Source organism: Anomaloglossus baeobatrachus, chromosome 6 (assembly GCF_048569485.1).
Source record: "Anomaloglossus baeobatrachus isolate aAnoBae1 chromosome 6, aAnoBae1.hap1, whole genome shotgun sequence".
Classification (NCBI taxonomy): Eukaryota; Metazoa; Chordata; class Amphibia; order Anura; family Aromobatidae; genus Anomaloglossus; species Anomaloglossus baeobatrachus.
This window is the reverse complement of record NC_134358.1, coordinates 235913940-235941664: the sequence shown is the minus strand read 5'-3', so window position 1 is coordinate 235941664 and position 27725 is coordinate 235913940. Positions and strand designations below refer to the sequence as shown.

General features: G+C 47.0%; 1 protein-coding gene across 2 annotated transcripts in view; it reads left to right on the top strand.

Annotated features, from left to right (window-relative positions):
• HIVEP1 (HIVEP zinc finger 1) overlaps positions 1-5512 on the top strand; it is a 282913-nt gene extending 277401 nt beyond the window's left edge. For both annotated transcript variants that reach the window (XM_075314753.1, XM_075314752.1), the window contains exon 9: positions 3791-5512. In XM_075314753.1, the coding sequence (XP_075170868.1) occupies positions 3791-4918 (1128 nt within the window). In that variant the 3' untranslated portion in view covers positions 4919-5512. The remainder of the gene's footprint in view (positions 1-3790) is intronic.
• Positions 5513-27725: the final 22213 nt, after the last annotated feature.

The following is a 27725-nucleotide window of genomic DNA, read 5'->3' as shown; positions in this document are numbered from 1 at the left end:
CATCCAAATACTTGTCAAAGTTAAACTCCTCATCTGATGAGGATGAAGATATGGCAGCAGTAGCACTGTCGGGACGCAAGTCCTCTTGCGCCTGGCAGTCCTGTAGCCACTCATCCTAACTGCTACCTCAGTCAGAGCTTCTTTTCCTTTAGTAAGCTGTTGATCATCAAGCAGTATACGATGACTTGGGTCCACACAAACAGTTGCCAGAAGAATTTTATTTTCCAATAGCTGTGTCTCTCTCTGTTTCATTGAAGCAGAAATGCCATCTGGGATTAAACCTCCTATTTGGGACAGGCAAAATAGCAAGTTCTTCCACTCCCTTGAAATGCCAGTAGTTAAATCCTCAGCTTGTCATTTTTTAGTCACGGTAAATGGGCGATTAAGCAATTCCTGCAATTCAACCACCTGTGCCCGTTGACCTTCATTTAGGGTTCACCATATCTATAAGAAATGGTTTTAGTTCAAGCAATTGCTAAATCATTAAATAAGTGCTGCCCCATTGAGTGGCTTGATCGACAATTGCCCCTTTATCAGCACGTCTCTTCAAGATGGAATCAGTTTTAGGGGTTCTGGCAGCAATAAACAATTTCCTCACCTTTCCAATCAGATTTCCAGCATGTCCCTCTTGGAGACTATCTCTTATTGCCAGCTGCAGCGTGTGCACAACACAGCGCATGTGATGAATATGAAAGTGTTTTTAAGCAGCTTCAACAAGATCATCTAATCCTAAAGTATCATTTTGCTGTTCTTCTGTTATAATATTTGTTTGTTCCTCAGTTACATGAACAGCACTGTGGCTCCATCTCACACATACTGAATCCTAAATTTTCTTCTAGCTGTTGCTCATTACTCTCATTCATCAGTTTAATTGTACTTATCATGTTTGAAGCATTGGCCGTTATTTTTCTAGTCTGCTTTTGCTATTGAAATCATTATCTATGAGCTCAAAAACCTTTCAGGTGATGCGGTTTTTTAAAAAACTGATCTGCTTTTGCAGCTGAAAAACGTATCCTCAAAAAATGCAGCAAAAGCACTGTGTGTGAATGTAGCCTTAGATCAGGAATAGAACAGACATTTATAGGACATTTCATAACTTTCCCAAATTCCTATGAAAAAATATTCAGCACATTCTGCATTGAACTACTGTTTCCAATTTATTATATATTTTAAGAGTCGGAGTTGGTCCATTTTATACTGACTCCGACTCCACCAAAATGAGCTCCGACTCCGACTTCACGACTACGACTCCAAAGCCCTGGCTACCACTGCAGATAGTATGGGTTGCAATGTACATGTATTTAAATGCTGTAGGACTCCATATTTAGGATATACATTTATGTCCTGTGGCAAGGGGTTAAACTTGAGATTTATATATTTAGATGGAGAGCTTTTAGGGAACCTGTAACATGGAAAAATACTATTAACTGGCAGATATGGTGTTATTCTACAGGTTAATAGCATTCTGAATCTGCCCGGCGCATGCACATTAAACACCACTGCTGGAGAAAATTAACTTTATTCCTGCCGGCAGTGTTCCGGTTTCAGTAATAGAGGCGGCTTCAAAGCGAGTTCAGTCACTGCTCTGTGTATGGAGAGCGACAGCTGTAACCATACACTGACTGACAGCTGGCTCTATTGCTGAGCGGCTGTCAATCAGTGTGGGGGGTGGTTACAGCCGCCACTCTCGATATATAGAGTGGTAACTGAATCCGTACCAAATGCTGCTGGGAGGAATAAAGTTAATTTCTTCCCGGCAGCAGAGTTCAATGTGCAGTTGCTGGGCAGGTTCAAAATGTTATTAACCTGCAGATTAACCGCCTAGTTGTAGGTTAATAGTATTTTTGCACGTGACAAGGTCCCTTTAATAGTTAAACACTATTTGATTAAAATTTTGCATCCCCTTTTTTCTTACATAGTGCACGTCCAAACGTGAGCATTTCACTGTAGTTGCAGTAATGAATCTGCCCACATCCGTGCTTTTTAAGCCTGTGCCTGGAATCCTTATATATATATATATATATAATTATGCAATACAGTATTACTAGAGATGCCTGTACTACACATGGTAATTCTCATAACACTGAGGAACTTGTTGTAACTTAGGGTATTTTTAGTAATGCAATGATGTTTGGGGAATCCCTTACTGTGCTGATCAGGTTTAGATGTCTAACCATTGGTATGATTTTTAAGTGGGAAAAATAAAGTCTGTGCCCTCTGTTTCTAAGGCTGGTTTCAGACATCCGTGTTTCAGGTACGTTTGACATCCGTTTTTAAAACTGATGCCACATGTACCCATGTTACCCTATTGTGTACTCTTACATGGCCGTGTGACCCCGCTATTTCACACGGAGACGTGCCCGTTTTTTCTCCAGCAGCACGGATGTCACACGGACCGCACACTGATGTGATCCGTGTGACACGTACCGGAGAAAACACGGGTTTTTAAATAAAAAGATTTTCTATATTTACCTGTATCCAGCGATGCTGTCTCCGGCTCTGCTGCGTCCCGCTCCTTTTTTTTTTTTTCATTGATTATTCACCGCGTTGAGCAGTTAAGAGCAGGGGCATCGCGGTGACAGCGCTGGAGACAGCACCGCCAAGGTCAGCACCGCCGAGGACAGCATCGCTGGGGACATCGCTAGTGACAGGTGAGTATCCTGCCAGCAGTGTGTGTTCAGGGACGTCCAGGAGGTCATCGGATTTCCCAATGAACTCTGATGACCTCCTGATGACACCCCTGCGACAACTGCGCTACAGTGTGTTTCACGATGGTGACTTCCAGGGGTTCATGAGAGTTCATTGGGAACCCTGATGAGTCCCTGGATGTCACTGCACAAACTGCTGTATACTCACCTGTCACCGGCGATGTCCCCGGTGATGCTGTCCTCGGCTGTGCTGTACCCAGCCTGTCCCCGCAATGCTCCGGATTCCAGATCCTCAGGCAGTGAATATTCAATGAAATTAATGAGCGGGTATCAGGAGCGGGACGCAGCAGAGCCAAAGACAATATCGCTGGATACAGGTAAATATAGAACATCTGCTTTATCTTTTCCCACAAACTTAAACACCTGCTCTATAAAATACTGCAAACCAGACACTGACAGGTTTTACTTAAATAATGTCCTAGCATCAAATGATTTTTAAACATTTTAGCTTGAGACCATTTCAAAAGGAAATATCTTTCTGACATTCTGAATAGATGTGAAACAATTTCACAAACTACAACTTCGTGGTTGTCTAGAACTGAGTATTGATGACCTCTCTATAGGATACGTCCTCTATATCAGAGCGGAGGAGTCTGACGCAGAGCCTCCACAGATCAGCTGTTAGCAGCCGTTGAGCAGTGGCGGCACAGCTTTGTACATTGTATAGTATCATTTCTTGGTGTTGGAAGCTCAGTTCCTATTGACATGTCGAATGTCCACCTATCTGATACTCATGGCACATCCTGTGGATAAGTTATCAATATAGAAATCATTGACAATCCCTTTTCACCTTTTCTTATATTTTTACCTTCCTTTATATGAATATCATAGTAAGCATATTACAAAATCAAAATGTATGTTTGTAAGACTTCAGACTGAATACAATTTTAGTCAATGAGATATAATATCAGGCAAGCGTGCATGGATAAGTAGGACCTGAAAGTTGTATATCTGTTATTCTCTGAGATTACCCGTTTTTTGTCCAATATTTAAAGCTCATATATTGTTAGGATATAAGCAACTGTGTTTGTGCCACAAGAGATGCATTTTCTTTTTCAAACTTTTATTTTTTTCTCTTACAGGACTCTCATTCTGTGAACACACCATCTTCCCCAGTAGACCAAAGCACACAGACAATGGATTCATCTGTAATAGACTCAGATAATCACCAACCAATAGCAAATCACATGACTCAACACCGTGCTCAGATAACTACAGCGCAAACGCATTTGTTTAGTCATTTGCCTCTACATTCACAGCAGCCTGTAAGGTCACCCTACAGCATGATTCCCGTAGGTGGCATTCAACTCGTCCCAGCTGGATTAACAGCCTACTCTACATTTGTACCCTTTCCAGCTGGACAAGTGCAACTGACCATACCAACTGTTGGGGTAATTCACAGAACTGCATGTTCTCACAGTGAAAAGCCTGCAGAAGTACCTAACACAACAAGCCCTATAGGAGTAGCTGAAGTAAATGGTGTTGTACCTTGTATTCCAATTGGTCAAGTGAATGTGCCAGGTCTGAGTGCAACAGGCTTGCAACCCATTCAGCCAATTAGCATGGAAGCCGTTAACATATTAGGACTTTCAAATCCAAATATTACCCCACAAATTCATCCCTCAGGTCTAACTCTAAATGCAGTTGGCTTGCAAGTTTTAGCAACAAGCCCTGGTTCTCAGAGCAATCCCAGTCCACAAGCTCACATTCCAGGCCTACAAATTTTGAACATAGCATTGCCTACTTTAATTCCATCTATAAGTCCACTATCTGTTGATAGTCAAGGAGTTCCTGATAGGTCTCCATCATGTAGCACAGCACCTTGCCAGGGTCTCGCCAACATTCCTGGGACAGATGCCAAAATTATGAAGCCGTCTGAATCTCTGCAAGTTTCATCAAGGATGCAGGAATCCCCAAAAGCATCAGGTGAGGCTACAGTCATTGAAGAGAGAGCTTCAGCTTGTGGTACTGAAAGAGACAGTCAGCTGAAGCAAGGTCCTCACATCAGCACCAGTCAGATTAAAATATCTGCCAAACCAGATCTCTCTTTGAAGATTCATTCTCAACCTCCAAACAAGTCGTTTATAGGTCATTCTCTTCCACCCCTTCGACATCAGAGGAGAACTGAGCTAATCTCACGGCAGAGTACCGTGCAATTCAGCGATTCAAGCAGTGATGATGATGAAGGCAGACTGGTTATAGCAACCTAGAAACTAGGTTTCATCTGAGGTCCAGTATTTTTTTACTTTTGTGGGAAGGGATGGGGGACAAAGAGACTGTAGAGGTTTATTTACAAACCTTGTTTATCTTTAAAGCACATTTTTCTTACACATTTCTTGTGCAATCATGAACTCTTGACCAATAATTGTCAATTTTTTGTTTTTGTTTTGTTTTCTGCTCCTGCCATTTTTGTATATGTTGTATAGACAATTGTGCCTTTCGGAATTTTATGTGTAGAAATCTGTACATATCGGTGAATAAAATATAATATCTATAAAATTATATATGTACATAACCAAGGTAGTTGCTTGTGTTTTAGTACGTACGTTCATATCTCATGTTGAGTAAAATAATTAAATTATACAATTATAAATGTATATGTTGCACTGTTAAATGTAATATTTTTATGGACATGGGGCAACTTTGTGTACAGATCCTGTATGTATATCTCCATATTTATTGTGTCCATATAAGTCTTGTAAAATGGTTCTGTCCATCTTTGTGTGCAAGACAGTAGCTTTACACTTAAAGACAGAAGTTATGTGTTAACAAATGTTCCAGTAAATCTTTTATTATTGACTTTCCTTTTGATTCTACTTTTGTGTTGTGTAGTTGAGAGAAAAACAGATTATTGAATGTATAAAGGAAGTGATCTTCATGAGTATACTGTGAAATTAGATACAATTCTGCTTTCTTATATGGAAGTTTTTCATGACTAATGAAGGCATTTGTAGTTAAATCAAAAATTCACAACCTTTAGTTATGTGCCTACTTTTTTAAGGATATGTCTGCTAAACACAATATTTTAGTTAACATTATAAATATAATCTGTATTAAAACAGGAGTATCTTTATAAATTTTGTTTCTTATCTTGTACTAATCCAAGTTTATTACATTCTTATGATTATCCACAGCTACATTTACAGTTATGCTGCTTGTCATTATTTGTCATTAGACATGCGCCACAAAGGTTACAATGAACCTGTCAGGTGCAGTATGCACCCATAACCATTCCCAGCACTTCCGGTCATACGCACTGTACCTCACTGAAGCCAGGAAGCTTACACCCAGCATCAGTTTAGTGCACATGATCGGAAGTCCCGGGTACTCCGGATTATGAGCAGAGCGCATCCATCCTCCAGCGGCCGCCATGAACAGTGAGGTATGTGCGTGTCGCTGCGCATTCATTAGCAATGTTACTACGCCCACGGGGGCATGCTACCATGCTATGTGGGCCAACTAGCTAAGGGAACAAACGCCCTTGAGACTGGTCCCTGCGCTCATTAGCATATAATAAACGATCTTTGGAGATACTTTTTCTAAAGATATTTATGCTAGTGTTTACAGGGACTGCTTGGCAGGGATTAGTAATATGAACCCAGAACTGCTCGTGGTTCTGGGTGCATATTGCACCTGACAGGTTCTCTTTAAAGTTATTGCCCAACCTTAAAAAAGTGTGTCTGCTTACATCCGGAAAAAGCTCTCCTCTCCAATGGCTTTTCCAGTACATCGAATTAGCAAATTACTTTCATCAAAGTATTCAAAGCCTCATTCAGGAAATACAACATAACATCTCAAAGTGTTTCACAGAAATTAACACTAAGTAGAATGAAAAAAATGAAGAAATTAAATATTTTTCCATGAAAATATTATTTTAGCCACAAAGACAGAAGAAAATGCACTCCACAATTCCTTGTACAATTTCTCTTGAACGTGACAAGATTCCATACAGTTTTGTTCAAAATAATAGCACTGTGTTCAAAAACATGCGTTTAACCCAAAATCTTTATAATAGTTTTTATTTCCGTGCATTGGGAACGTTTCGGACTGTTTTCTAAATTAAAATATGCAGAGAAATGTATATAATTTTTAACTACAGAAAATATCAAAACATGAAAATTGGGTTGTTCCAAAAATTAGCAGTGTCTGCATTTATCTTTTCATACTCAAAATATGTACTCTTTTTATTTAGGATTTAGTATTCCTCTGAATCACTAACTTAATATTTAGTTGTATAACCACAGGTTTTTTTTAAGAACTGCTTCACATCTACTTATAGCACCTGTCACCTATTATTCCAGCCCAGGATAATTTGACTACATCCCACAATTTATTTGTATTTGTTTTCTTTGCCTCAGGAACAGCGTTTTTTATGTCACCCCACAAGTGTTCTATCGCATTAAGTTCTGGGGCTTGGGCTTCATTCCATAACCTCAATTTTGGTGGACTGGAACCAATATTTTGCTTGTTTAGTGGTGATTATAGGGTCGTTGTCGTGTTGAAAGACCCATTTCAGGGGCATTTACTCTTAAGGCCCAGTCACACTAAACAAATTACCAGCGATCCCAACAACGATACAACCTGATAGGGATCGCTGGTAAGTTGCTAGGAGGTCGCTGGTGAGATGTCACACTAAGCGACGCTCCAGCGATCCCACCAGCAACCTGACCTGGCAGGGATCGCTGGAGCGTCGCTACACGTGGAAGCATGCTGCGCTTGGTAACTAAGGTAAATATCGGGTAACCAACCCGATATTTACCTTGGTTACCAGCGCACACCGCTTAGTGCTGGCTCCCTGCACACCTAGCCACAGTACACATCAGGTTAATTACCCGATGTGTACTCTGCTACGTGTGCAGGCAGCAGGGAGCCGGCTTCTGCGGACGCTGATAACCACGGTAAACATCGGGTAACCAAGAAGCCCTTTCCTTGGTTACCCGATATTTACCTTCGTTACCAGCGTCCGCCGCTCTCACACTGCCAGTGCCGGCTCCCTGTTCCCTGCACACAGCCACAGTACACATCGGGTCAATTACCCGATGTGTAGTCTGGCTATGTGTGCAGGGAGCAGGGAGCCAGCACTGACAGCGTGAGAGCGGCGGACGCTGGTAACGAAGGTAAATATCGGGTAACCAAGGAAAGGGCTTCTTTGTTACCCGATATTTACCTTGGTTACCAGCGTCCACAGAAGCCGGCTCCTGCTGCCTGCACATTCAGTTGTTGCTCTCTCGCTGTCACACACAGCGATGTGTGCTTCACAGCGGGAGAGCAGCAACTAAAAAATGGCCCAGCACATTCAGCAACAACCAACGACCTCACAGCAGGGGCCAGGTTGTTGCTGGATGTCACACTAAGCAACATTGCTAGCAAGTTGTGCATCAGCAGCGATGTTGCTAGCGATGTTGCTTAGTGTGACGGTACCTTTAAGCGTAAGGAAACATGACCTCTTAAAGTACTTTAATATATATAAACTAGTCCGTGACTCCTGGTATGCAGTTAATAGGCCCAGCACCATAGTAAGAGAATCATGCCCATATCCTAATGCTTGCACCACCATGCTTCACTGTCTTCAGAGTGTACTGTGGCTTGAATTCAGAGTTTGGGGGTTGTCTGAACTGTCTGCGGACCTTGGACCCCAAAAGAACAATTTTACTTTAATCAGTCCACAAAATGTTTCTCCATTTTTCTTTAGGCCAGTTGATGTGTTCTTTGGAAATTTGTATGCACTTCAGTACGTCTTTTTTTTAACAGTGGGAATTCTTGCTAATAGATTAGCTTCACACAGGTGTCTTCTAACTGTCACAGTACTTAATGGTAACTTGAGACTGTCTTTGATCATCCTGGAGCTCATCATTGGCTGAGCCTTTGCCATTCTGGCTATTCTTCCATCCATTTAAATGGTTGTCTTGCGTTTTTTTTTCCACGTCTCTGTTTTTGTTTTCCATTTTAAAGCATTGGAGATCATTTTAGCTGAACAGCCGATCATTGTCTTCACTTCTTTCTAAGTTTCACCCTTTCCAATCAACTTTTTAATCAAAGTACGTTGCTCTTCTGAACAATGTCTCAAACTACCCATATTTTTCAGGCTTTCATGAGAAATGCATATACAACATGTGCCGGCTTCACCCTTAAATAAGGGCTACCTGATTCACACCAGTTTCTTCCCAGAATGATTGACCTCACTAATTTAACTCTACACTGCTATTATTTTGAACACAACCCCTTCAATTAATTATTCACATACACAGACTCAAAAACCTGCTGATCATGAATACTGAATCTGGTGTGGGTTTTTTTTTTTTTTTTTTAAGAATCTAGTGCACTAACTGTTAAATTGTTTGACATGTGGTAATATAATTTATACCAAAAACAGTGAATAATCTGGTTAGTTATATTGGACTGCTATTATTTTGAACATTACTGCATGTGGTTGGAAACTATTGTTTGGGAACACAGCAAGACTGAGTGCAGATGCTACAGTCATATGAAAAAGTTTGGGCACCCCTATTAAGGTTAACCTTTTTTCTTTATAACAATTTGGGTTTTTGCAACAGCTATTTCAGTTTCATATATCTAATAACTGATGGACTGAGTAATATTTCTGGATTGAAATGAGGTGTATTGTACTAACAGAAAATGTGCAATCTGCATTTAAACAAAATTTGACTGGTGCAAAAGTATGGGCACCCTTATCAATTTCTTGATTTGAACACTCCTAACTACTTTTTACTGACTTACTAAACCACTAAATTGGTTTTGTAACCTCATTGAGCTTTGAACTTCATAGGCAGGTGTATCCAATCATGAGAAAAGGTATTTAAGGTGGCCACTTGCAAGTTGTTCTCCTATTTGAATCTCCTATGAAGAGTGGCATCATGGGCTCCTCAAAACAACTCTCAAATGAGCTGAAAACAAATATTATTCAACATAGTTGTACAGGGGAAGGATACAAAACGTTGTCTCAGAGATTTAAACCGTCAGTTTCCACTTTGAGGAACATAGTAAGGAAATGGAAGAACACAGGTAGAGTTCTTGTTAAGCCCAGAAGTGGCAGGCCAAGAAAAATATCAGAAAGGCAGAGAAGAAGAATGGTGAGAACAGTCAAGGACAATCCACAGACCACCTCCAAAGACCTGCAGCTTCATTTTGCTGCAGATGGTGTCAATGTGCATTGGTCAACAATACAGCGCACATTGCACAAGGAGAAGCTGTATGGGAGAGTGATGCGAAAGAAGCCGTTTCTGCAAGCATGCCACAAACAGAGTCGCTTGAGGTATGCAAAAGCACATTTGGACAAGCCAGTTACATTTTGGAAGAACGTCCTGTGGACTGATGAAACAAAGATTGAGTTGCTTGGTCATACAAAAAGGCGTTATGCATGGAGGCAAAAAAACACGGCATTCCAAGAAAAGCACTTGCTACCCGCAGTAAAATTTGGTGGAGGTTCCATCATGCCTTGGGGCTGTGTGGCCAATGCCGGCACCGGGAATCTTGTTAAAGTTGAGGGTCGCATAAATTCAACTCAGTATCAGCAGATTCTTGACAATAATGTGCAAGAATCAGTGACGAAGTTGAAGTTACGCAGGGGATGGATATTTCAGCAAGACAATGATCCGAAACACCGCTCCAAATCTACTCAGGCATTCATGCAGAGGAACAATTATAATGTTCTGGAATGGCCATCCCAGTCCCCAGACCTGCATATCATTGAAAATCTGTGGGATGATTTGAAGCGTGCTGTCCATGCTCGGCGACCATCAAACTTAACTGAACTGGAATTATTTTGTAAACAGGAATGGTCAAATATACCTTCATCCAGGAACTCATTAAAAGCTACAGGAAGTGACTAGAGGCTGTTATTTTTGCAAAAGGAGGATCTACAAAATATTAATGTCACTTTTATGTTGAGGTGCCCATACTTTTGCACCGGTCAAATTTTGTTTAAATGCGGATTGCACATTTTTTGTTAGCACAATAAACCTCATTTCAATCCAGAAATATTACTCAGTCCATCAGTTATTAGATATAGGAAACTGAAATAGCTGTTGCAAAAACCCAAATTGTTATAAAGAAAAAGGTTAACATTAATAGGGGTGCCCAAACTTTTTCATATGATTGTATGTCTCATTTGAAGTGCCCCTGACATGCCAAAACAGCATAGAAAAACACCCCCAAAGTGACATTATTTTGGACACTACACCCCTCATGGAAATAATCTGGGATTTCAGTGACCATTTTGAACCTACAGTTGCTTCACAAGACCTTATAACCTTGGGACACAGAAATGCTAATTTTATTTTTTCCACAAAATTGTTGCTTGAGCCTCAAATTTTAATGTTTACAAGGATAGCAGGAGAAATTAAACCCCATAATTTGTTACACAATTGTTCCCTTGCATTCCTATACTACATAGGGAACGTGCACTATTTGACTATAAATATTTGTAGATGCCATGTCACATTTGAAAAAGCCCTGCGGTGTCAAAACAGCAGAAATACCCACAAGTGACCCCAGTTTTGTGTCATCATTATCATCTATTGCTTGCCGTACTCAGTTACATGTCTGTACATGGTTGTAAGGCCTTGAAACAATAATGATTATCTATTTGCTTGCGTACAAACTCAACTCCCATCTGGTCAAGTTGTTGCTTATGCAACAGCTGCTTTACTGCCTAGTAGATTACTGCCTTTTGAGAAGTGATAGAGTTCTCTGGGCCTTTATGGAAGATACCCTAAAAGGGTACCTGCTCTGTGCATTAGAATTTTGCCTGCTCCCTGCCATGGTCACTAAAGGGATTTTTTTTTTTAGCACAGACTAAACCAAACACGAGTATTTGGGGCATCATGGCATGGTCAAATATTTAAGAGCACCTTCCCTCCTACTTGTTTTCCCTCTATCTTCATCCCCTCCTCCACTTTGACAGCTCTGGCTTCATCAGGACAGAAGTGGGTGGAGATAGATGGTAAACAAGCAGGTGGCAAGGGTGTCTTAAATGTTTGGTACTGCAATGATGTACCGAGTGCCTGTTCTTGATTTGAACAGCCATTCTCTGCTGACAGTCGTTTGAAAGTACCCTGCACTGTCAACACTTAGAGCAGCAATTATGGACAGGGACAGTAGATGACTTTTATGGCCCACTAAACGTTTTGAGCTCTATCAATGCACCATTAAAACAAGGATAAGATGTAAAGCCTCCAGAGTTGTTAACTAGGTCTACTTCCAACACCAGACAATGCTTATCCTACTGTTCCTATACCTCATTCCCCAATGGATATTGCACCATTCTCAACAGGCATCAGGGAAGCAAGTTCTATCCACATCCTGGTCTATCTTCTCATTCTTGTAAGCTTAAGCATTGACTAGATACTTTACAGTTTGACCATGGGCAACAAAAGTTATACTGGAAGAGTTCTTTCTCTACACCAGCGCAAGTGTCACACTGTCACCTTATCAAACTGAAAAGTCGCTGAGTACAATGCTTGGACCAATGTGGCTGCACCACTTTTGGACCCAAAAACAAATGCTTCTCTGTGGTGGACATTCTAAGTTTATTTAAGAAATATAATAAAGTGGTGCCCATGAGCAGAAGAGTGTCTGGGTATTTCAACCATTCTTATGTGGCAAAGCACACTCTGCCGGCTTTGAAGTGGCACTTCTAAGAGGCTAATAAATATGTATCAGTAGAGACAACTGTGCTATCAATTATGTAATCTCCCTTATATATTGGAATAAACATTCACAGTAAGGCTACTTGCACACATCCGGTTTTCGCCGTCAGGCACAATCCGGCGGTTTGCAGAAAAACTGGATCTGGCATCTGCTGCAGACGTATCCGTTTTTTTTCCTCATAGACTTGAATTAGTGCCGGATTGTGCCGCATGGCTCTGCGTTCTGTCTGGTTTTCGCCGGAAAGAACGCAGAATGAAACATTTTTTGTCCCTGGCAAAAAAACGCATCGCGCCGGATCCGCGCCATCCGGCGTGTTTTACAATGAAAGCCTATGGGCGCCAGATCCATCTTAATGCAGCACACGTTTCACAGCGACGGACTCCGTTTTTTTTTAACTGAGCATGCTCAGTAGCACAACGGATCCGTCCAAAAACTGAAGGAACTGATGGAAAAAACTGATACGACGGATTCGTTTTTTCGCCGGATCAGTCGCATCAGTTTTTTCGCTGGATCGTGCCTGATGGCAAAAAACTGATGTGTGAAAGTAGCCTAATGTGAGAAGGGATTAATGATGAACAATAACTTTTTTCTGTTCATTGGCCGCTTCCTTCTGAGTGGAACCTTTTAAGGACAATGTCACATGCAGCAGGATGTGGCGAAGGAGCAGCAGGTGAATGTTGAGTTCTCATGCACAGGCAGGGGATGAGGCTGACAAAATGACATTTATGACGACTGTGCTGGTTATAATTACCAACCATCTCAGCAGGAAACGGAAAGTAATCAGCGACCATGACTATTTGCTAGACATGCTTTCAGACCCTCACTATAAAAGCAAAATAAGTGAATTTTTTTGGCTCTTGAAAGGGAGTCATAATTGTCATATTGCCAAACTGTTAAAGCCTTTGTCGAGCAGAAACCTGCCGGCCAGCATGTTTAATCAGGACACCTTTCTGCATTGAGTCAACACATCAAGTTACAATAGATACAACATGATGGATATGTTTTAGTGCATCAACACATCCGCAAACAGGTGAATTGACCAAACAAACAGGTTCCTTTGCTATTGGTCATTTCACTGGTAGATACCCTGATCTCAGACCCCATGGGATTTCTTGGTCAGCAAATTGGCTAGTAGTAAAAACTGGCTCAAATTGCCATGGGTATAATATGTTGTCCAGCCATTAATATACACAGAAAATTCAGCATAACTGGTGGATTTGTCACACAAGTGGACAAGATTGTCCTCCACAAATGTAGAAAATCTTACATTTGCCAATATAAATTTATGAATCAATGAGGATTTTCCTTGACATATGGCTGATGCCAATGATTAGATTAGCAGTAGCATCTGCCTGTCCATTATATTCTATTATATGCTGCTGCCCATGCTCTGTGAAATATTAGAGAATGGAATTATATGAGCTGTAAAAAAAAGTTGACAAGTGTCTACATGTATACTTTAGTGAGCAACCGAATAAAATTAAATATATAAAGATGCAGAGAAATACTACAGTACCTAAATTTAGGGGAATAATAAACTGAGGGACACATTTTTCTTAGACAAATATGTATTTTGGAAAAGTAGTTCTCCAAATAGTTTGAATATACATTAATGTGAAGTGAAAAAAACCTCCCCGCTTATCCATCAGAAACCTCCACTGTACTGTACCCAATTATTGGTTTTCTGCGCCTCTGTAACGCTGTATCTATAGCAGGCTCTGGAGGTCACTGCACATGCACTGTGACCTTAAAGGGCCTGGTCGTGGACGAAAGACCCGGCCTGCAGTGAACACCGAGCATGGACCTCCAGCCTCAGGTGACTGGAACTGCTCACAGGTTGCCAGTTTTGGCACAGAGTGAACACCAGCTTAGAGATCTGAGTAGAAGGGGCAGATTCTGAGGTGTGTGTTTTTGCCAGCTATCTGCTGTTAAGCAAATGGAGGCCACAGCTGGTGCTATTTTAATAATTTACTTGAGCAAATTACAAAAAAAAATTGTATTCTCTAAAACATCAATTTTTTATAAAATTCACAATCTCAAAGAAAGGTAGACTTTGGCGTTTATGAAGTTAATGGATCAAAATCAAGAAGATTACTCTATGAAATGGATGGCTGGATAAAATGACATGATAGAACTTCAGGGGGAAAACAGTCACCTTTGTTGTAAAACCCAGGCCTTTTTATTTTACATATCGGATGACCAAAGTTTATGTGGACAAGGATTCATCTTTACCCTGAATGTGGCATGGAAAAGGGGATGTGGTACAAATGTTATGGAATTGCCCACTGCAGGGGATTTTTTTTTTAGGATAAATTGTCCCAACTATGTATGGAATCAATATACCTCTGGATCTAAACATCTATGTTCTTGCATAGGATATTTCTTTGGCTTCTAAAGGTGTTAAAAAAAACTGGTGACATTAAAGTAGTGATAGGAGAACCCACAGATATCCAGAATCGGCCATGGTGCAACTGGAGGACTTCGGTAGATCTGTAATAAAGTCCATCCCAATGTGCTGGCAGGAGGCAGATGTCACTGGCAAGGGAAGCAGTGGCCCAGCAAAAAGCTTCTTTGGAATCTTGTGGGCACATGAGAGACTGTCCAAAACAAACTCCAGGAAATCTTGTTGCACTGTAGGCCACCAATAAGGCCTCGAAATCAACTGCATGATCGGCCAGCCTGGAGGAATGTCTCCAATGAAGAACTAATTTCCTGTCTGCTTCGACAATGAACGTCTCACTGAGGGGACTCTGGGACACACCTATGGGAGCCACTGTCACCATCCTGAAAGGCTCAATAATGTGTTGAGGCTCCTCCTCCTGGTTGGCCGACAAACAACCACGACAGCGCATTGGCCTTGACGTTCTTCTTAGCTTGGCGGAAATGCAGAACAAAGTCTAAGGTGGCGAACAACATTAACCACTGGGCTTGGTACAGGTTCAACCTCTCAGCCGACTGTAGGAAAAACCAAGTTCTTGTGGTCGATGAAGATGATGACAGGGTGCATTACTCCTTCCAGCAGATATTGCCATTCCTCCAGAGCCATATTGATCGCCAACAGTTCTCGGTCTCTGGTCTATGTAGTGCCAGAGCCAAAGAAAAGGCCTACTTGAGTTACAAAAAGGCATCTTCTGCTTCTGAGGTCCTACCCATTTGCAGGTCAAGGCTGAGATGGGAAAGAGCAGGGATGATAACCGTGGTATGACCTGCCTATAATAATTGTCGAAGCCAAGAAACCGCTGGATCGTTTTCAGACCATCGGGACTAGGCCACTTCAATACCATCGTCAGCTTGTCCGGATCCATCATCAGGCTGGTATCCAAGATGATTTAGTCTAAGAAAATTTCAAATTGTCTCTCCAGGAAAGGAGACAAACTCTAGCACCACCTATTGGAAGTAGCAATCCTAAAAGTCAAAAGTGGTCTTTTAACAAGCCTTTTCATATGACCTAGGATATATGCCAGATCAGAATCCCAATTTGCAGACACGGTGTTTTGGGGTGATTGCCCCTCGTCAGTGCAAAGTGTGGGTAACTGATCTGGCTTATGAGAAGCTTTGTGGGGACCACAGGGGAAGACTATTCTCCTTACGGAGACCTGACAAACCAGTCTGGCTGTCAGTGGTGAGGGGACTTATAGCCGCAATGCCCCTCTGGGAATTATTCAAATTGTCTCTCCAGGAAAGGAGACAAACTCTAGCGCCACCTAGTAGTAATCTAAGAAAGGCAGAGAGGACTGCCCAAAGTGGCACTTCTTCTATTTGGCATATAGACACCTGATGAACCTGACAAACACTCCTCTGTATAGGCAGGTCTGGTGAGAATACGAGAATGACGTCCAGGTACAGTATACCACCATGCATGTATAGAACAGATCTCAGACTATGTCATTAATGAATTCTTGAAAGACTGCCGGGCCATTGCTGAGCCGAATGCCATTGCTTGATACTCATAATGGCCATCACGTGTCATGAAAGCAGTCTTCCATTCATCGCCTGACCTTAAACGAACCACCCCATACACCCCATGGAGGTCAAGCTTGATGAAGACCCTGGAACCTTGGGGTCGGTCAAATAACTCTGGTATAAGTGGCAGCGGATACTTGTTCGTGACTGTGATTTGATTAAGACTTCTAAAGTCGATACAAGGCTGAAGAGACCTGTCTTTTTTCTTGACAAAGAAGAATCCAGCTCCAGCCGGTGAAGAAGACTTTTGGATGAAGCCTCTTGCTAAGTTCTTCTTTATGTATTCGACATAGCTTGGGTCTCAGTCTGAGAGGAAGAGTAGATACAGCCACGAGGAGGCATAGACCCACGGAGAAGGTCCATAGGGCAGTCATACTGTCTGTGTGGTGGCAGGGTCTCAGACTCTTTATCAAAGATGTTTGCATAAGTCCAGTAAGCTGATGGTAGCCCGGGAAGGTTAGAGGGTCTGACAGGCGACTGAGCCGGTTGCACGGGAACAAGACAGCTTTCATGGCAGATGTGACCCCACCTGAGCACGTTTCCAGATCTCCAGTCCAGAACTGGTTCATGCTTCCGAAGACACGGCAGGGCCAGCAACAGCAGATGTAACATTTGTTAGGGCCAGATGGATGGGCAGACCCGGGAGGTGGATCCACTGGGCCGAACTCCCCGATGAGGGAAAGGAGTCCGGTAGCCGGAGCACTTTAGGTAGCAGGACAGTCCGTGCACTAGAGCACAATGGAGAAGTCCCTGGGACCACGGGGTCACTGATGGTGGTCCGGGTGACGGAGCTCAGGTTCGGAAGCCGGGATGATGTCAGGCGGGGTCCGGAACCGTTGGAGCGAGATGACGGGTCACCGCAGGGAACAGAGATGGTACGGACTGTCAGGATGGCAGATAGGCAGCGTTCGGGATACGGCAGGACCGGATGGCAATGCAGGATCGGCTCTAGAAGAGAGAGAGGTAAGTATCTCACAGGAACACAAGGAGACCTGACTCCTAGCTTGGGAAACACGAAGAACAGGCCCCGCCCCCTTGGACATTAAACCCCTTTATACCCTGTACCTGTGTGCTTCATTTCCTGTCAGTGGACACTGGCCCTTTAAGAAAGGGTCAGTGACCGCGCGCGCGCCCTAATGCGCATGCGCGCGGCCCGGGTGCCAGAAGCTTCCAGGGCAGGAAGCTGAGAGGAGGAAGCAGCAGAGCCGGGCAGGGGCTGGGAAGCCGACGGGCGCCGGGAGCGGGGACCAGGAGGCCTGGGAAGCGCGGGCAATGGAGGCTGGAGAGCGGGGAGCGTGGCAGGTGAGCCGGGGAGCGGAGCAGAGGACCCGGGGAGCGTGACAGTACCCCCCCCACGCCCCCCTCCCCGCAACCGGGACAGGAAGGCACAGATCAGAGGAGTGCCCACATTCTCCCTGGGCTCCCAGGACCTATCCTCAGGACCATACCCTGCCCAGTCCACCAGAAAGAACTGTCGACCTCGTACGGTCTTCATGGCCACGATATCCCTTACCGCATAGATGTCGTCATCAGCAATAGGAGGAGGAGCCGGACTGGCAGCAGCGGAGAAGGGACCAAGGACAACCGGCTTGAGCAGAGAGACGTGGAAGGAGTTGGGTATCCTCATCGTGGCCGGGAGCTGCAGTTTGTAGGAGACCTCATTGATCTTGCTGAGGACTTTAAACGGTCTGATGTAGCGAGGTCCCAGCTTGTAGGATGGTAACTTCAATCGGACGTACTTGGAAGCAAGCCAGACGAGATCTCCTGGAGAGAAACACGGAGGATCCAGACGTCTCTTGTCCGCGTGTCTCTTCATCCGCAGGGATGCACGTGCAAGGGACGCCTTAACTGAGTCCCAAATGGTTGTAAAGTCACGGACTACCGCATCAGCAGCAGGGATATCCGAGGAAGAGGATACAGGCAATGGGACAGACGGCTGAAGTCCGTAGACGACATGGAAGGGAGAACTGGAGGAGGACTCACTGACGTGGTGATTATGGGAGAATTCAGCCCAAGGAAGAAGCGTGGACCAATCGTCATGATGGGCGTTGACGTAGTGACGTAAGAAAGAGGTCAATATCTGATTGACCCGTTCCACTTGGCCGTTCGACTGAGGATGGTAGGCAGAAGAAAAGTCCAGAGTTACTCCCAGATGTTTACAGAGAGCCCTCCAGAAGCGGGAGGTGAACTGAGTTCCTCTGTCGGACACAATGTGTGATGGAAAGCCATGCAAGCAGAAGATGTGATGTATATATGCGTCCGCGAGTTCCTGGGCAGAGGGCAGTCCAGCCATAGGGACGAAATGGGCCATTTTAGAGAACCGATCCACCACGACCCATATGACTGTGTGTCCGGAGGACAATGGCAAGTCCGTAATAAAGTCCATCGCAATGTGTTGCCAGGGAACTGAGGGTATAGGCAGAGGTAGAAGACGGCCATATGGCAGGTGTTTGGGCGTCTTGTTCCTGGCACAAGAGGAGCAGGCAGAGACAAAAGAGGCGACGTCCGTGCGAAGGGATGGCCACCAGTAATGACGTACAATCGCACTCCAAGTTCTCTTCTGACCAGCATGACCGGCTGTTTTCGAGGCATGGCCCCAGTGTAACACTTTTTGCCTGTCAGTCTCAGAGACATAGGTCTTCCCGGGCGGTATCTGGGCCAGGGTGACAGGAGCCACCGGAATAATCTTACTTGGACAGATGATGGGTTGGGATGTCTCCTCCTCCTGCTCCATGGGCATGAAAGACCTAGACAAGGCATCAGCGCGTACATTCTTGTTCGCGGGTCGGAAATGGAGCTGGAAATCGAACCGGGCAAAGAACAAGGACCACCTGGCTTGCCGTGGGTTCAGTCGCTGAGCAGACCGCAGGTATTCCAGGTTTTTGTGGTCCGTGTAAATAATAACGGGGTACACTGCTCCTTCCAGAAGATAGCGCCATTCCTCCAGAGCCAGTTTGACTGCCAATAGCTCTCGGTCACCGATGGTGTAATTGCGTTCAGGCGCTGAGAAGCTCTTGGAGAAGAAACCGCAAGTCACCATCTTCCCGGAGGAGGACTTCTGCATGAGCACTGCTCCGGCTCCCGAGGAGGAGGCATCCACCTCCAAGGTGAACTGGCGGTTTTAACTCTGAACGGTGGAGTACAGGAGAGGAGGCAAAGGCTCGCTTTAGAGAGCCAAACGCGGCGTCGGCCGCAGGTGACCAGTCCTTTGGATTAGCCCCCTTCTTGGTCAAGGCGGAGAGAGGAGCAGTCAGAGCAGAGAAGTGAGGAATGAACTGGCGGTAATAGTTGGCGAATCCCAGAAAGCGTTGGATTGCCTTCAGTCCAGAAGGAGGAGGCCAGTTGAGAATGGAAGAGACCTTCTTTGGATCCATCTGCAGTCCGGTATCGGTGATGAGGTAACCCAGGAAGGGGAGAGAAGACTGTTCGAAGACACACTTCTCGTACTTGGCGTACAGACGATTCTCTCTCAGTCTTTGTAGAACCAGTTGCACGTTCTCTCGGTGGGTCTGGAGGTCCGGAGAGAAGACAAGGATGTCATCCAGATATACCACCACACAGACGTAGAGAAGGTCCCGGAACACGTTGTTCACTAATTCTTGGAAGACTGCTGGTGCATTACACAGGCCGAAGGGCATCACGCAGTATTCATAGTGCCCATCGCGAGTGTTGAACGCGGTCTTCCATTCGTCCCCCGAGCGGATACGGACCAGGTTGTAGGCACCCCGAAGATCCAACTTGGTGAACACACGAGCTCCTCTGAGCCGATCAAACAATTCGGAGATGAGCGGCAGGGGGTACTTGTTTTTTACGGTGATTTGGTTCAATCCCCGGTAGTCTATGCATGGGCGTAGGTCGCCCTCTTTCTTCTTTACAAAGAAGAAGCCTGCTCCAGCAGGAGAGGAGGATCTCCGAATGAATCCTCTTGCCAGGCTCTCTGTGATGTAAGTAGACATGGCCCTTGTTTCGGCTGGAGACAGTGGATATATCCGTCCTCGAGGTGGTGTAGTTCCCGGGAGCAGGTCAATGGCACAATCGTAAGGACGATGTGGCGGAAGTACCTCTGACTCCTTCTTATCAAAGACGTCCGCGAAGGACCAATAGGCTGAGGGCAGTCCCGGTAGGGACTCTGGAACCGGAGGTCGCCGGATGGGTTGTATGGTCTTCAGACAGTTCTCATGGCAAGAAGACCCCCATCGAGTGATATCACCAGTGCCCCAGCTGACTGAAGGTTCGTGTGTCCGCAACCAAGGAAGGCCCAGCAGGATTTGATGTGACATGTGTGGGAGGACGTAGAGAGCGATGTTCTCGGTGTGCAGAGCACCGATACGCAGTTCAACCGGCCTGGTGATCCAGGAGATGGTGTCAGAGAGGGGTCTCCCATCCACAGAGGCAATCACAAGAGGTTTGGCGAGTGGAGTAACAGGCACCTGGTACTTGTCCACCGTGGCCTGCTGGATGAAATTGCCTGCTGCCCCAGAATCGAGGTACGCCTCAGCCGTGAACCGCGTCTCTCCCGTTGTCACTTGCACAGTCCATGTAACCGGGTCTGAGAGAGTCCCAGCACCTAGGGTGGCCTCTCCTACCAACCCTAGGCTTTGGAGTTTCCCGGCCTCTCTGGACAGGAGCGTAGCAGGTGTGTGCCCTCTCCGCAGTAGAAGCAGAGACCCTTGGCGAGCCGCTCTGCTCGACGTTGTTCAGACTGTCGCACACGGTCGATCTGCATGGGTTCATGGACGGAGACACCAGATGCCGTTGACTGGAGTACGGCGGGCTTCTGCGGAGGAGAGGAATGCCGTACCGGACGTCTCTCACGGGACACCTCTTTGGACCGTTCCTGAAAACGAATGTCCACTCGAGTCGCTAGGGTAATCAGGGCGTCCAGGGTGGACGGTACGTCACGACCAGCCAGCTCATCTTTGATTCGACCCGAGAGTCCTTCCCAGAAGGCGGCGGTTAGGGCCTCGTTATTCCACCCGAGTTCCGAAGCCAAGGTGCGGAAACGGATGGCGTATTGACCCACCGTCAGAGTTCCCTGACGTAACCGGAGAAGAGATGAAGCAGACGCGGAGGCGCGTCCGGGCTCGTCAAAGGTGCCGCGAAAGGCCTGCAGGAACTCCTGGAGGTTCTTGGTCATAGGGTCCTCCTTCTCCCACAAGGGGTTCATACACGCCAGTGCCTCGCCCTCTAGGTGATACATTATGAAGGCGACCTTGGCTTGGTCGGAGGCAAACAAATGCGGCAGCTGCGTGAAATGGAGGGAGCATTGGTTTACAAACCCCCTGCAGGTCTTGGGATCTCCGGCGTACCGGGGTGGTGAGGCCAAATGAAGTCTGGAAGCATCCGAGGAGGCTGCCACGGGAGCGGGGGCCGTGGATTGACTAGTGGAGGCCCGAGGCGCTGAAGATGTGACCGATGCTTGTAGCGTGTTCAAGCGGGCGTCCACGGAAGTCATAAAGTTCAGCATGCGGGTCTGGACTTCACGCTGGCGTTGGAGTTCCTCATGCAAGGCCGCTAGTGCTTCGGCGGGATCCATGGCCTGTTCTTACTGTTAGGGCCAGATGGATGGGCAGACCCGGGAGGTGGATCCACTGGGCCGAACTCCCCGATGAGGGAAAGGAGTCCGGTAGCCGGAGCACTTTAGGTAGCAGGACAGTCCGTGCACTAGAGCACAATGGAGAAGTCCCTGGGACCACGGGGTCACTGATGGTGGTCCGGGTGACGGAGCTCAGGTTCGGAAGCCGGGATGATGTCAGGCGGGGTCCGGAACCGTTGGAGCGAGATGACGGGTCACCGCAGGGAACAGAGATGGTACGGACTGTCAGGATGGCAGATAGGCAGCGTTCGGGGTTCGGGATACGGCAGGACCGGATGGCAATGCAGGATCGGCTCTAGAAGAGAGAGAGGTAAGTATCTCACAGGAACACAAGGAGACCTGACTCCTAGCTTGGGAAACACAAAGAACAGGCCCCGCCCCCTTGGACATTAAACCCCTTTATACCCTGTACCTGTGTGCTTCATTTCCTGTCAGTGGACACTGGCCCTTTAAGAAAGGGTCAGTGACCGCGCGCGCGCCCTAATGCGCATGCGCGCGGCCCGGGTGCCAGAAGCCAGGGCAGGAAGCTGAGAGGAGGAAGCAGCAGAGCCGGGCAGGGGCTGGGAAGCCGACGGGCGCCGGGAGCGGGGACCAGGAGGCCTGGGAAGCGCGGGCAATGGAGGCTGGAGAGCGGGGAGCGTGGCAGGTGAGCCGGGGAGCGGAGCAGAGGACCCGGGGAGCGTGACAGTACCCCCCCCACGCCCCCCTCCCCGCAACCGGGACAGGAAGGAACGGATCAGAGGAGTGCCCACATTCTCCCTGGGCTCCCAGGACCTATCCTCAGGACCATACCCTGCCCAGTCCACCAGAAAGAACTGTCGACCTCGTACGGTCTTCATGGCCACGATATCCCTTACCGCATAGATGTCGTCATCAGCAATAGGAGGAGGAGCCGGACTGGCAGCAGCGGAGAAGGGACCAAGGACAACCGGCTTGAGCAGAGAGACGTGGAAGGAGTTGGGTATCCTCATCGTGGCCGGGAGCTGCAGTTTGTAGGAGACCTCATTGATCTTGCTGAGGACTTTAAACGGTCTGATGTAGCGAGGTCCGAGCTTGTAGGATGGTAACTTCAATCGGACGTACTTGGAAGCAAGCCAGACGAGATCTCCTGGAGAGAAACACGGAGGATCCAGACGTCTCTTGTCCGCGTGTCTCTTCATCCGCAGGGATGCACGTGCAAGGGACGCCTTAACTGAGTCCCAAATGGTTGTAAAGTCACGGACTACCGCATCAGCAGCAGGGATATCCGAGGAAGAGGATACAGGCAATGGGACAGACGGCTGAAGTCCGTAGACGACATGGAAGGGAGAACTGGAGGAGGACTCACTGACGTGGTGATTATGGGAGAATTCAGCCCAAGGAAGAAGCGTGGACCAATCGTCATGATGGGCGTTGACGTAGTGACGTAAGAAAGAGGTCAATATCTGATTGACCCGTTCCACTTGGCCGTTCGACTGAGGATGGTAGGCAGAAGAAAAGTCCAGAGTTACTCCCAGATGTTTACAGAGAGCCCTCCAGAAGCGGGAGGTGAACTGAGTTCCTCTGTCGGACACAATGTGTGATGGAAAGCCATGCAAGCGGAAGATGTGATGTATATATGCGTGAACCCTGTGGGGTTGGAGTCTCTCGTCCTGTCCCCAGTTCTCCCATTTCTACTGTGTCCCGAACTTCAAGGTCAGTGAGGTCCCCTCACTGTGCAGATTTTATCAGGTCTGCCTGGAGCGTTTGCCTGACCTAGGTTTCCGTACCCCGTTGGTGCGTAGTTTTGGGAGTACAACACCATACTCCACTGGCAACTAACCGCCTGGGACCTCAGGTCACTGTTCACACTCCTGTCAGTACATCTGCTCTCTTTTACTGCAACTACAGACTGACTGACTCCCTTACTGACTATGCACTGTCTGCCCCTCCCACCTGGTCATATAGTGGACTGGATTGGCTCCACCTCTAGGAGGCCATCCATTGGTCCAATCCTAGCCTGGTACCAGTCTATGGGGAAATTTTGGGGAAAAACAGGGATTAACTGGAGTGTTTGGTTGTTACCAGCACTAGTCTTCTGGGTCCCTAGGGGGTAGGCCCTGCATCCTGCTGGGGATGCAGTACCTTGTAGCTCCCTGATGGCTTAAGGGGCGCTACACAGCCACCTGAGCTTCGTTATTCCAACCCACTTCAGAGGACATGGTGCGGATCCGAACTGCGTATTGTCCAACGGTGAGGCTCCGTTGTCAGAGACAGCAGTTAGGATGCTGCTGAAGAATTTCGACCCGACTCTTCAAACATCTTGTGAAATGACTCCAAAAAGGCTGGCAGACTCTGTATGATCAGATAATTTTGTGTCGCTCTGGGCAAGCCAGGGGACACAGGTCACACCACCACCACACCCCACACTCCAGGTAGGCACATCACAGCTAACCAGAAATCCTTGTTGCCTTCCTCCAGGAGTCTGATGATGCACACCAGGGGGTGGGGCCAGGCGGTTGGCTCTGCCCACCAAGGAGCTCACAGCTCTGGAGGCAGGAAGTAACCAGGCAGATGAGCTCAGGAGATAGCTCAGGGAGGAGCAGGAGTGAGGAGCTAAGCAGAGGAGTTAAGAAAGTGAAAGTAGTAAAGGAGGAAAGCAAGTGAAGTGACAGAAGAGAAAGACAGCCTGAAGGGTCCAGCTTTGTGAGGGCCAGAACAGCAAGGTCAGCAACGGCGGTGACTGTCTGGAGGGGGACCGTTTGGAAGTTCCTGGAAGGACCCCGTTGGCTGTGTGCCCGGTGGTCTAGAGCAGTGTTCCGAAGGACAGTCAGCACCAGGGCAGGGGCCTCTTGGACCCCGGCAAGGCTAGGAGTCGCCAGATTTGCCAAATCCGTCAGTGACGGGGACGCAGATCCCCCAACAACCAAGTCCCGATTAAAGGCAACAGCCCAACCTGTATTGGAGAGACACCGCCACCGCCACGGCACCAGTTTCTCAGGGCCAGCGCCTGCGGGCAAAGTGTAGAGCTCCTCCGGCCCAGATTGCAGTCGGGGAGCGGGTAACCGGAGGGTATCCACCGCTACTATCAGTCAACACAGGTGCAAGGAAGAGAGACATCACCGTCACCTACCGGGAGTGCAGGTGCAGCCGTCTGTGGGACCGTCCTACCAGCCGTTGGTTTACCGTACAAACTGTGTCCGTGTGTCAGGCTGAGTGAGTACCACAGTGCCGCAAGGCACAGCGCTGCCCCCACGTCCCTGCGCCCTCCAGGCCCTACACTTTACATCTCATCACCGGGCCCCGGGATCACCAACCCCTACCCACGGAGGGGCAACACAACACCTGGCTGCTCCGCATCACCATCCCCGGGACCCCCACACTGAGCAGCGGTGGTGAAATCACCACAACCGTGGGTGGCGTCACGAACTATAACAATCCCCACACCCAACACCCCCCTTTCACTCACGGGCGAGGAGTGTCGCTCGAGAAACCCCGGGATCCGGCCCACAGCAAGAGGCACCAGGAGCAGCTGCCGGACCCGAGCAGAAGGGGTGAGCGCGGTGTGCTGACACCCTCCTCCCCGCCCACGACAATTTCTTTCCCACAATGGGTTAATCCAAGCCAGGGCTTCACCAGTCAGGTGCGACATCATAAATGCCACCTTGGTCCGATCCCAATTTAACAGGTGTGACAGCAGCTCAAAGTGCAGGGAGCACTGGTTTATCAAGCTTCTGCATCACTGGGGATTGCCATCAAAACGTGGAAGAGACATCAAATGGAAGCCGGTACTTGGAGCTGAATTTGCTGCTGGGGTAGGAACCGTGGCCGGTACTGCATTCGACAGAGACATGGCTTGAAAGTGGGCATCCAGAGACTGAAGATGAGTCAGTTGTTCACGTTGCCAAACACGTTGCGGGATCTATGGCCTAGGCAAATTGTTACACTCGCAGGGCGAGCAGGGGATTTAGCAGACCCACTGGGCCACAGCACACAAAAAAATCCAGAGGGCCTTGACTGCAGAACCACACCTGTTTTTGACCAGAGTCTCTAATGGTGAGAGTGTTACGCTGCAGGTGAGAGACTGGGTGCCACTCGGGTAGACTGGTTCTGCAACGGCTGGCCCCAAGGGTACGAGAGAGACAGTATCTGGAGATGGGCAACAGCGGCAGCAGGTGTCGAGGTTTTGGCTGGGATGGATCCATGGATGCAGCAGCTGGTAAGGATTCTCTGCAGCAGCAAGCATCATGGATGGTGGCTGCCATGGCAGCTTGTAGTAGCAACAGACATGATAACAGCAGCAGGGTATCAGCAGGACACTAAAACGCAAACATATATCAGCAGTATCATGTAGCACAGTACAGCAGCAGCGGAGACAGGAGCAGTGCTAAGGACCTGAGAACTAGCAACGTATGAGACTTGTTACCCAGGCACTTCCCATTAGGGGGAGGTGCCATAAATACCTGCTGCCTCTCAGCAAGCTGAAAGGTCATTTCTGGGTTAGTGCGCACTGACCCTTTAATAAAGGGGGCATGTTCATGCACGTGTTCTACGGGCAGCTCCAGGAGGTCTGTGAGGTGTGCAGCATGAGCCAGGGACAGCAGCCACAGTGGAGCGGCCAGACAGTTGAGAGAGATGACGTCCCCACCGGAAGTGGGGGCAGGACAGTGCGCAGATGCCGGTCTGGGCCTAACAGGGATAAAGTTCACCTTAGAAAAGTGGTAACTGAATAACTATAAAATAAAATTCATGGATTTTCACTTACATACAGTGTGTCTACCCATATCCTGTCCACCGCCATTAACTTGAGTTGAGAATGGCGGCAGCTATAGGCATAGAAGTGGTGTCTAGGTATAGTAAAGTAGCCATGCGCTATGCAATGAAACCACCTATAGCTCACCTGGTGGAAAACAACGGAGTTAGCATTTTTATTTCGAAAACGGAACGAGATAGAGAAAAAAGTGAATTACATAGTTGTACATAGGGCATCATCAATTCAATACGAATCGACACCTTGCATACAGAAATGCTATGATTAGAACATGTAAAACTCACAAGGCTGCGGATGTGAAGCGATACCTCATGGAGACTTTCTTACAAGTCATTGGGTACGGTGGCTGCGTGGAGTGGCCTCCACGCTCACCTGACCTGACCCCATTAGACTTCTTACTGTGAGGTCACTACAAACAGCAGGTGTATGCGACCCATCCACCAACATTGCAGGTCCTACGACAACGTATCACAGATGCTTGTGCGAACGTGCCACCTACCATTTTGCACAGCGTGCAGCAAGATACAGTATGCTGTCCAGAGTCCAGATGTGCATTGCAGCTGATGGTGGCCACTTTGAGCATCAAACTTAAATGAGCGCCATATGCGTGATCAGCATTCAATGTTTTGGGGGGTCATGTGTTTCATATCATAGCATTTCTGTATGCAAGGTGTCAATTCGTATTGAATTGATGATGCCCTGCAACTTTGTAATTCACTTTTTTTCTCTATCTTGTTCTGTTTTTGAGATAAAAATGCTAACTCCGTTGTTTTCCACCAGGTGGCACTATAGGTGGTTTCATTGCGTAGCGCATGGCTACTTTACTATACCTAGACACCACTTCTATGCCTATAGCTGCCACCGTTCTCAAGTTAAGTGGACAGGATATGGGTGGACAAACTGTATTGTTATGATCCGGAACCATAGAAGATCACAATAGATCATTGGCAAAAAAGGTGACAAGAGCATTGGCAACTAATCTGGCCGCCATCCCCTTACTAACTATCAACACTAGAAGAAGCTGAGGGGGTGAACTAACATCCTATGCACCGCGAACCCA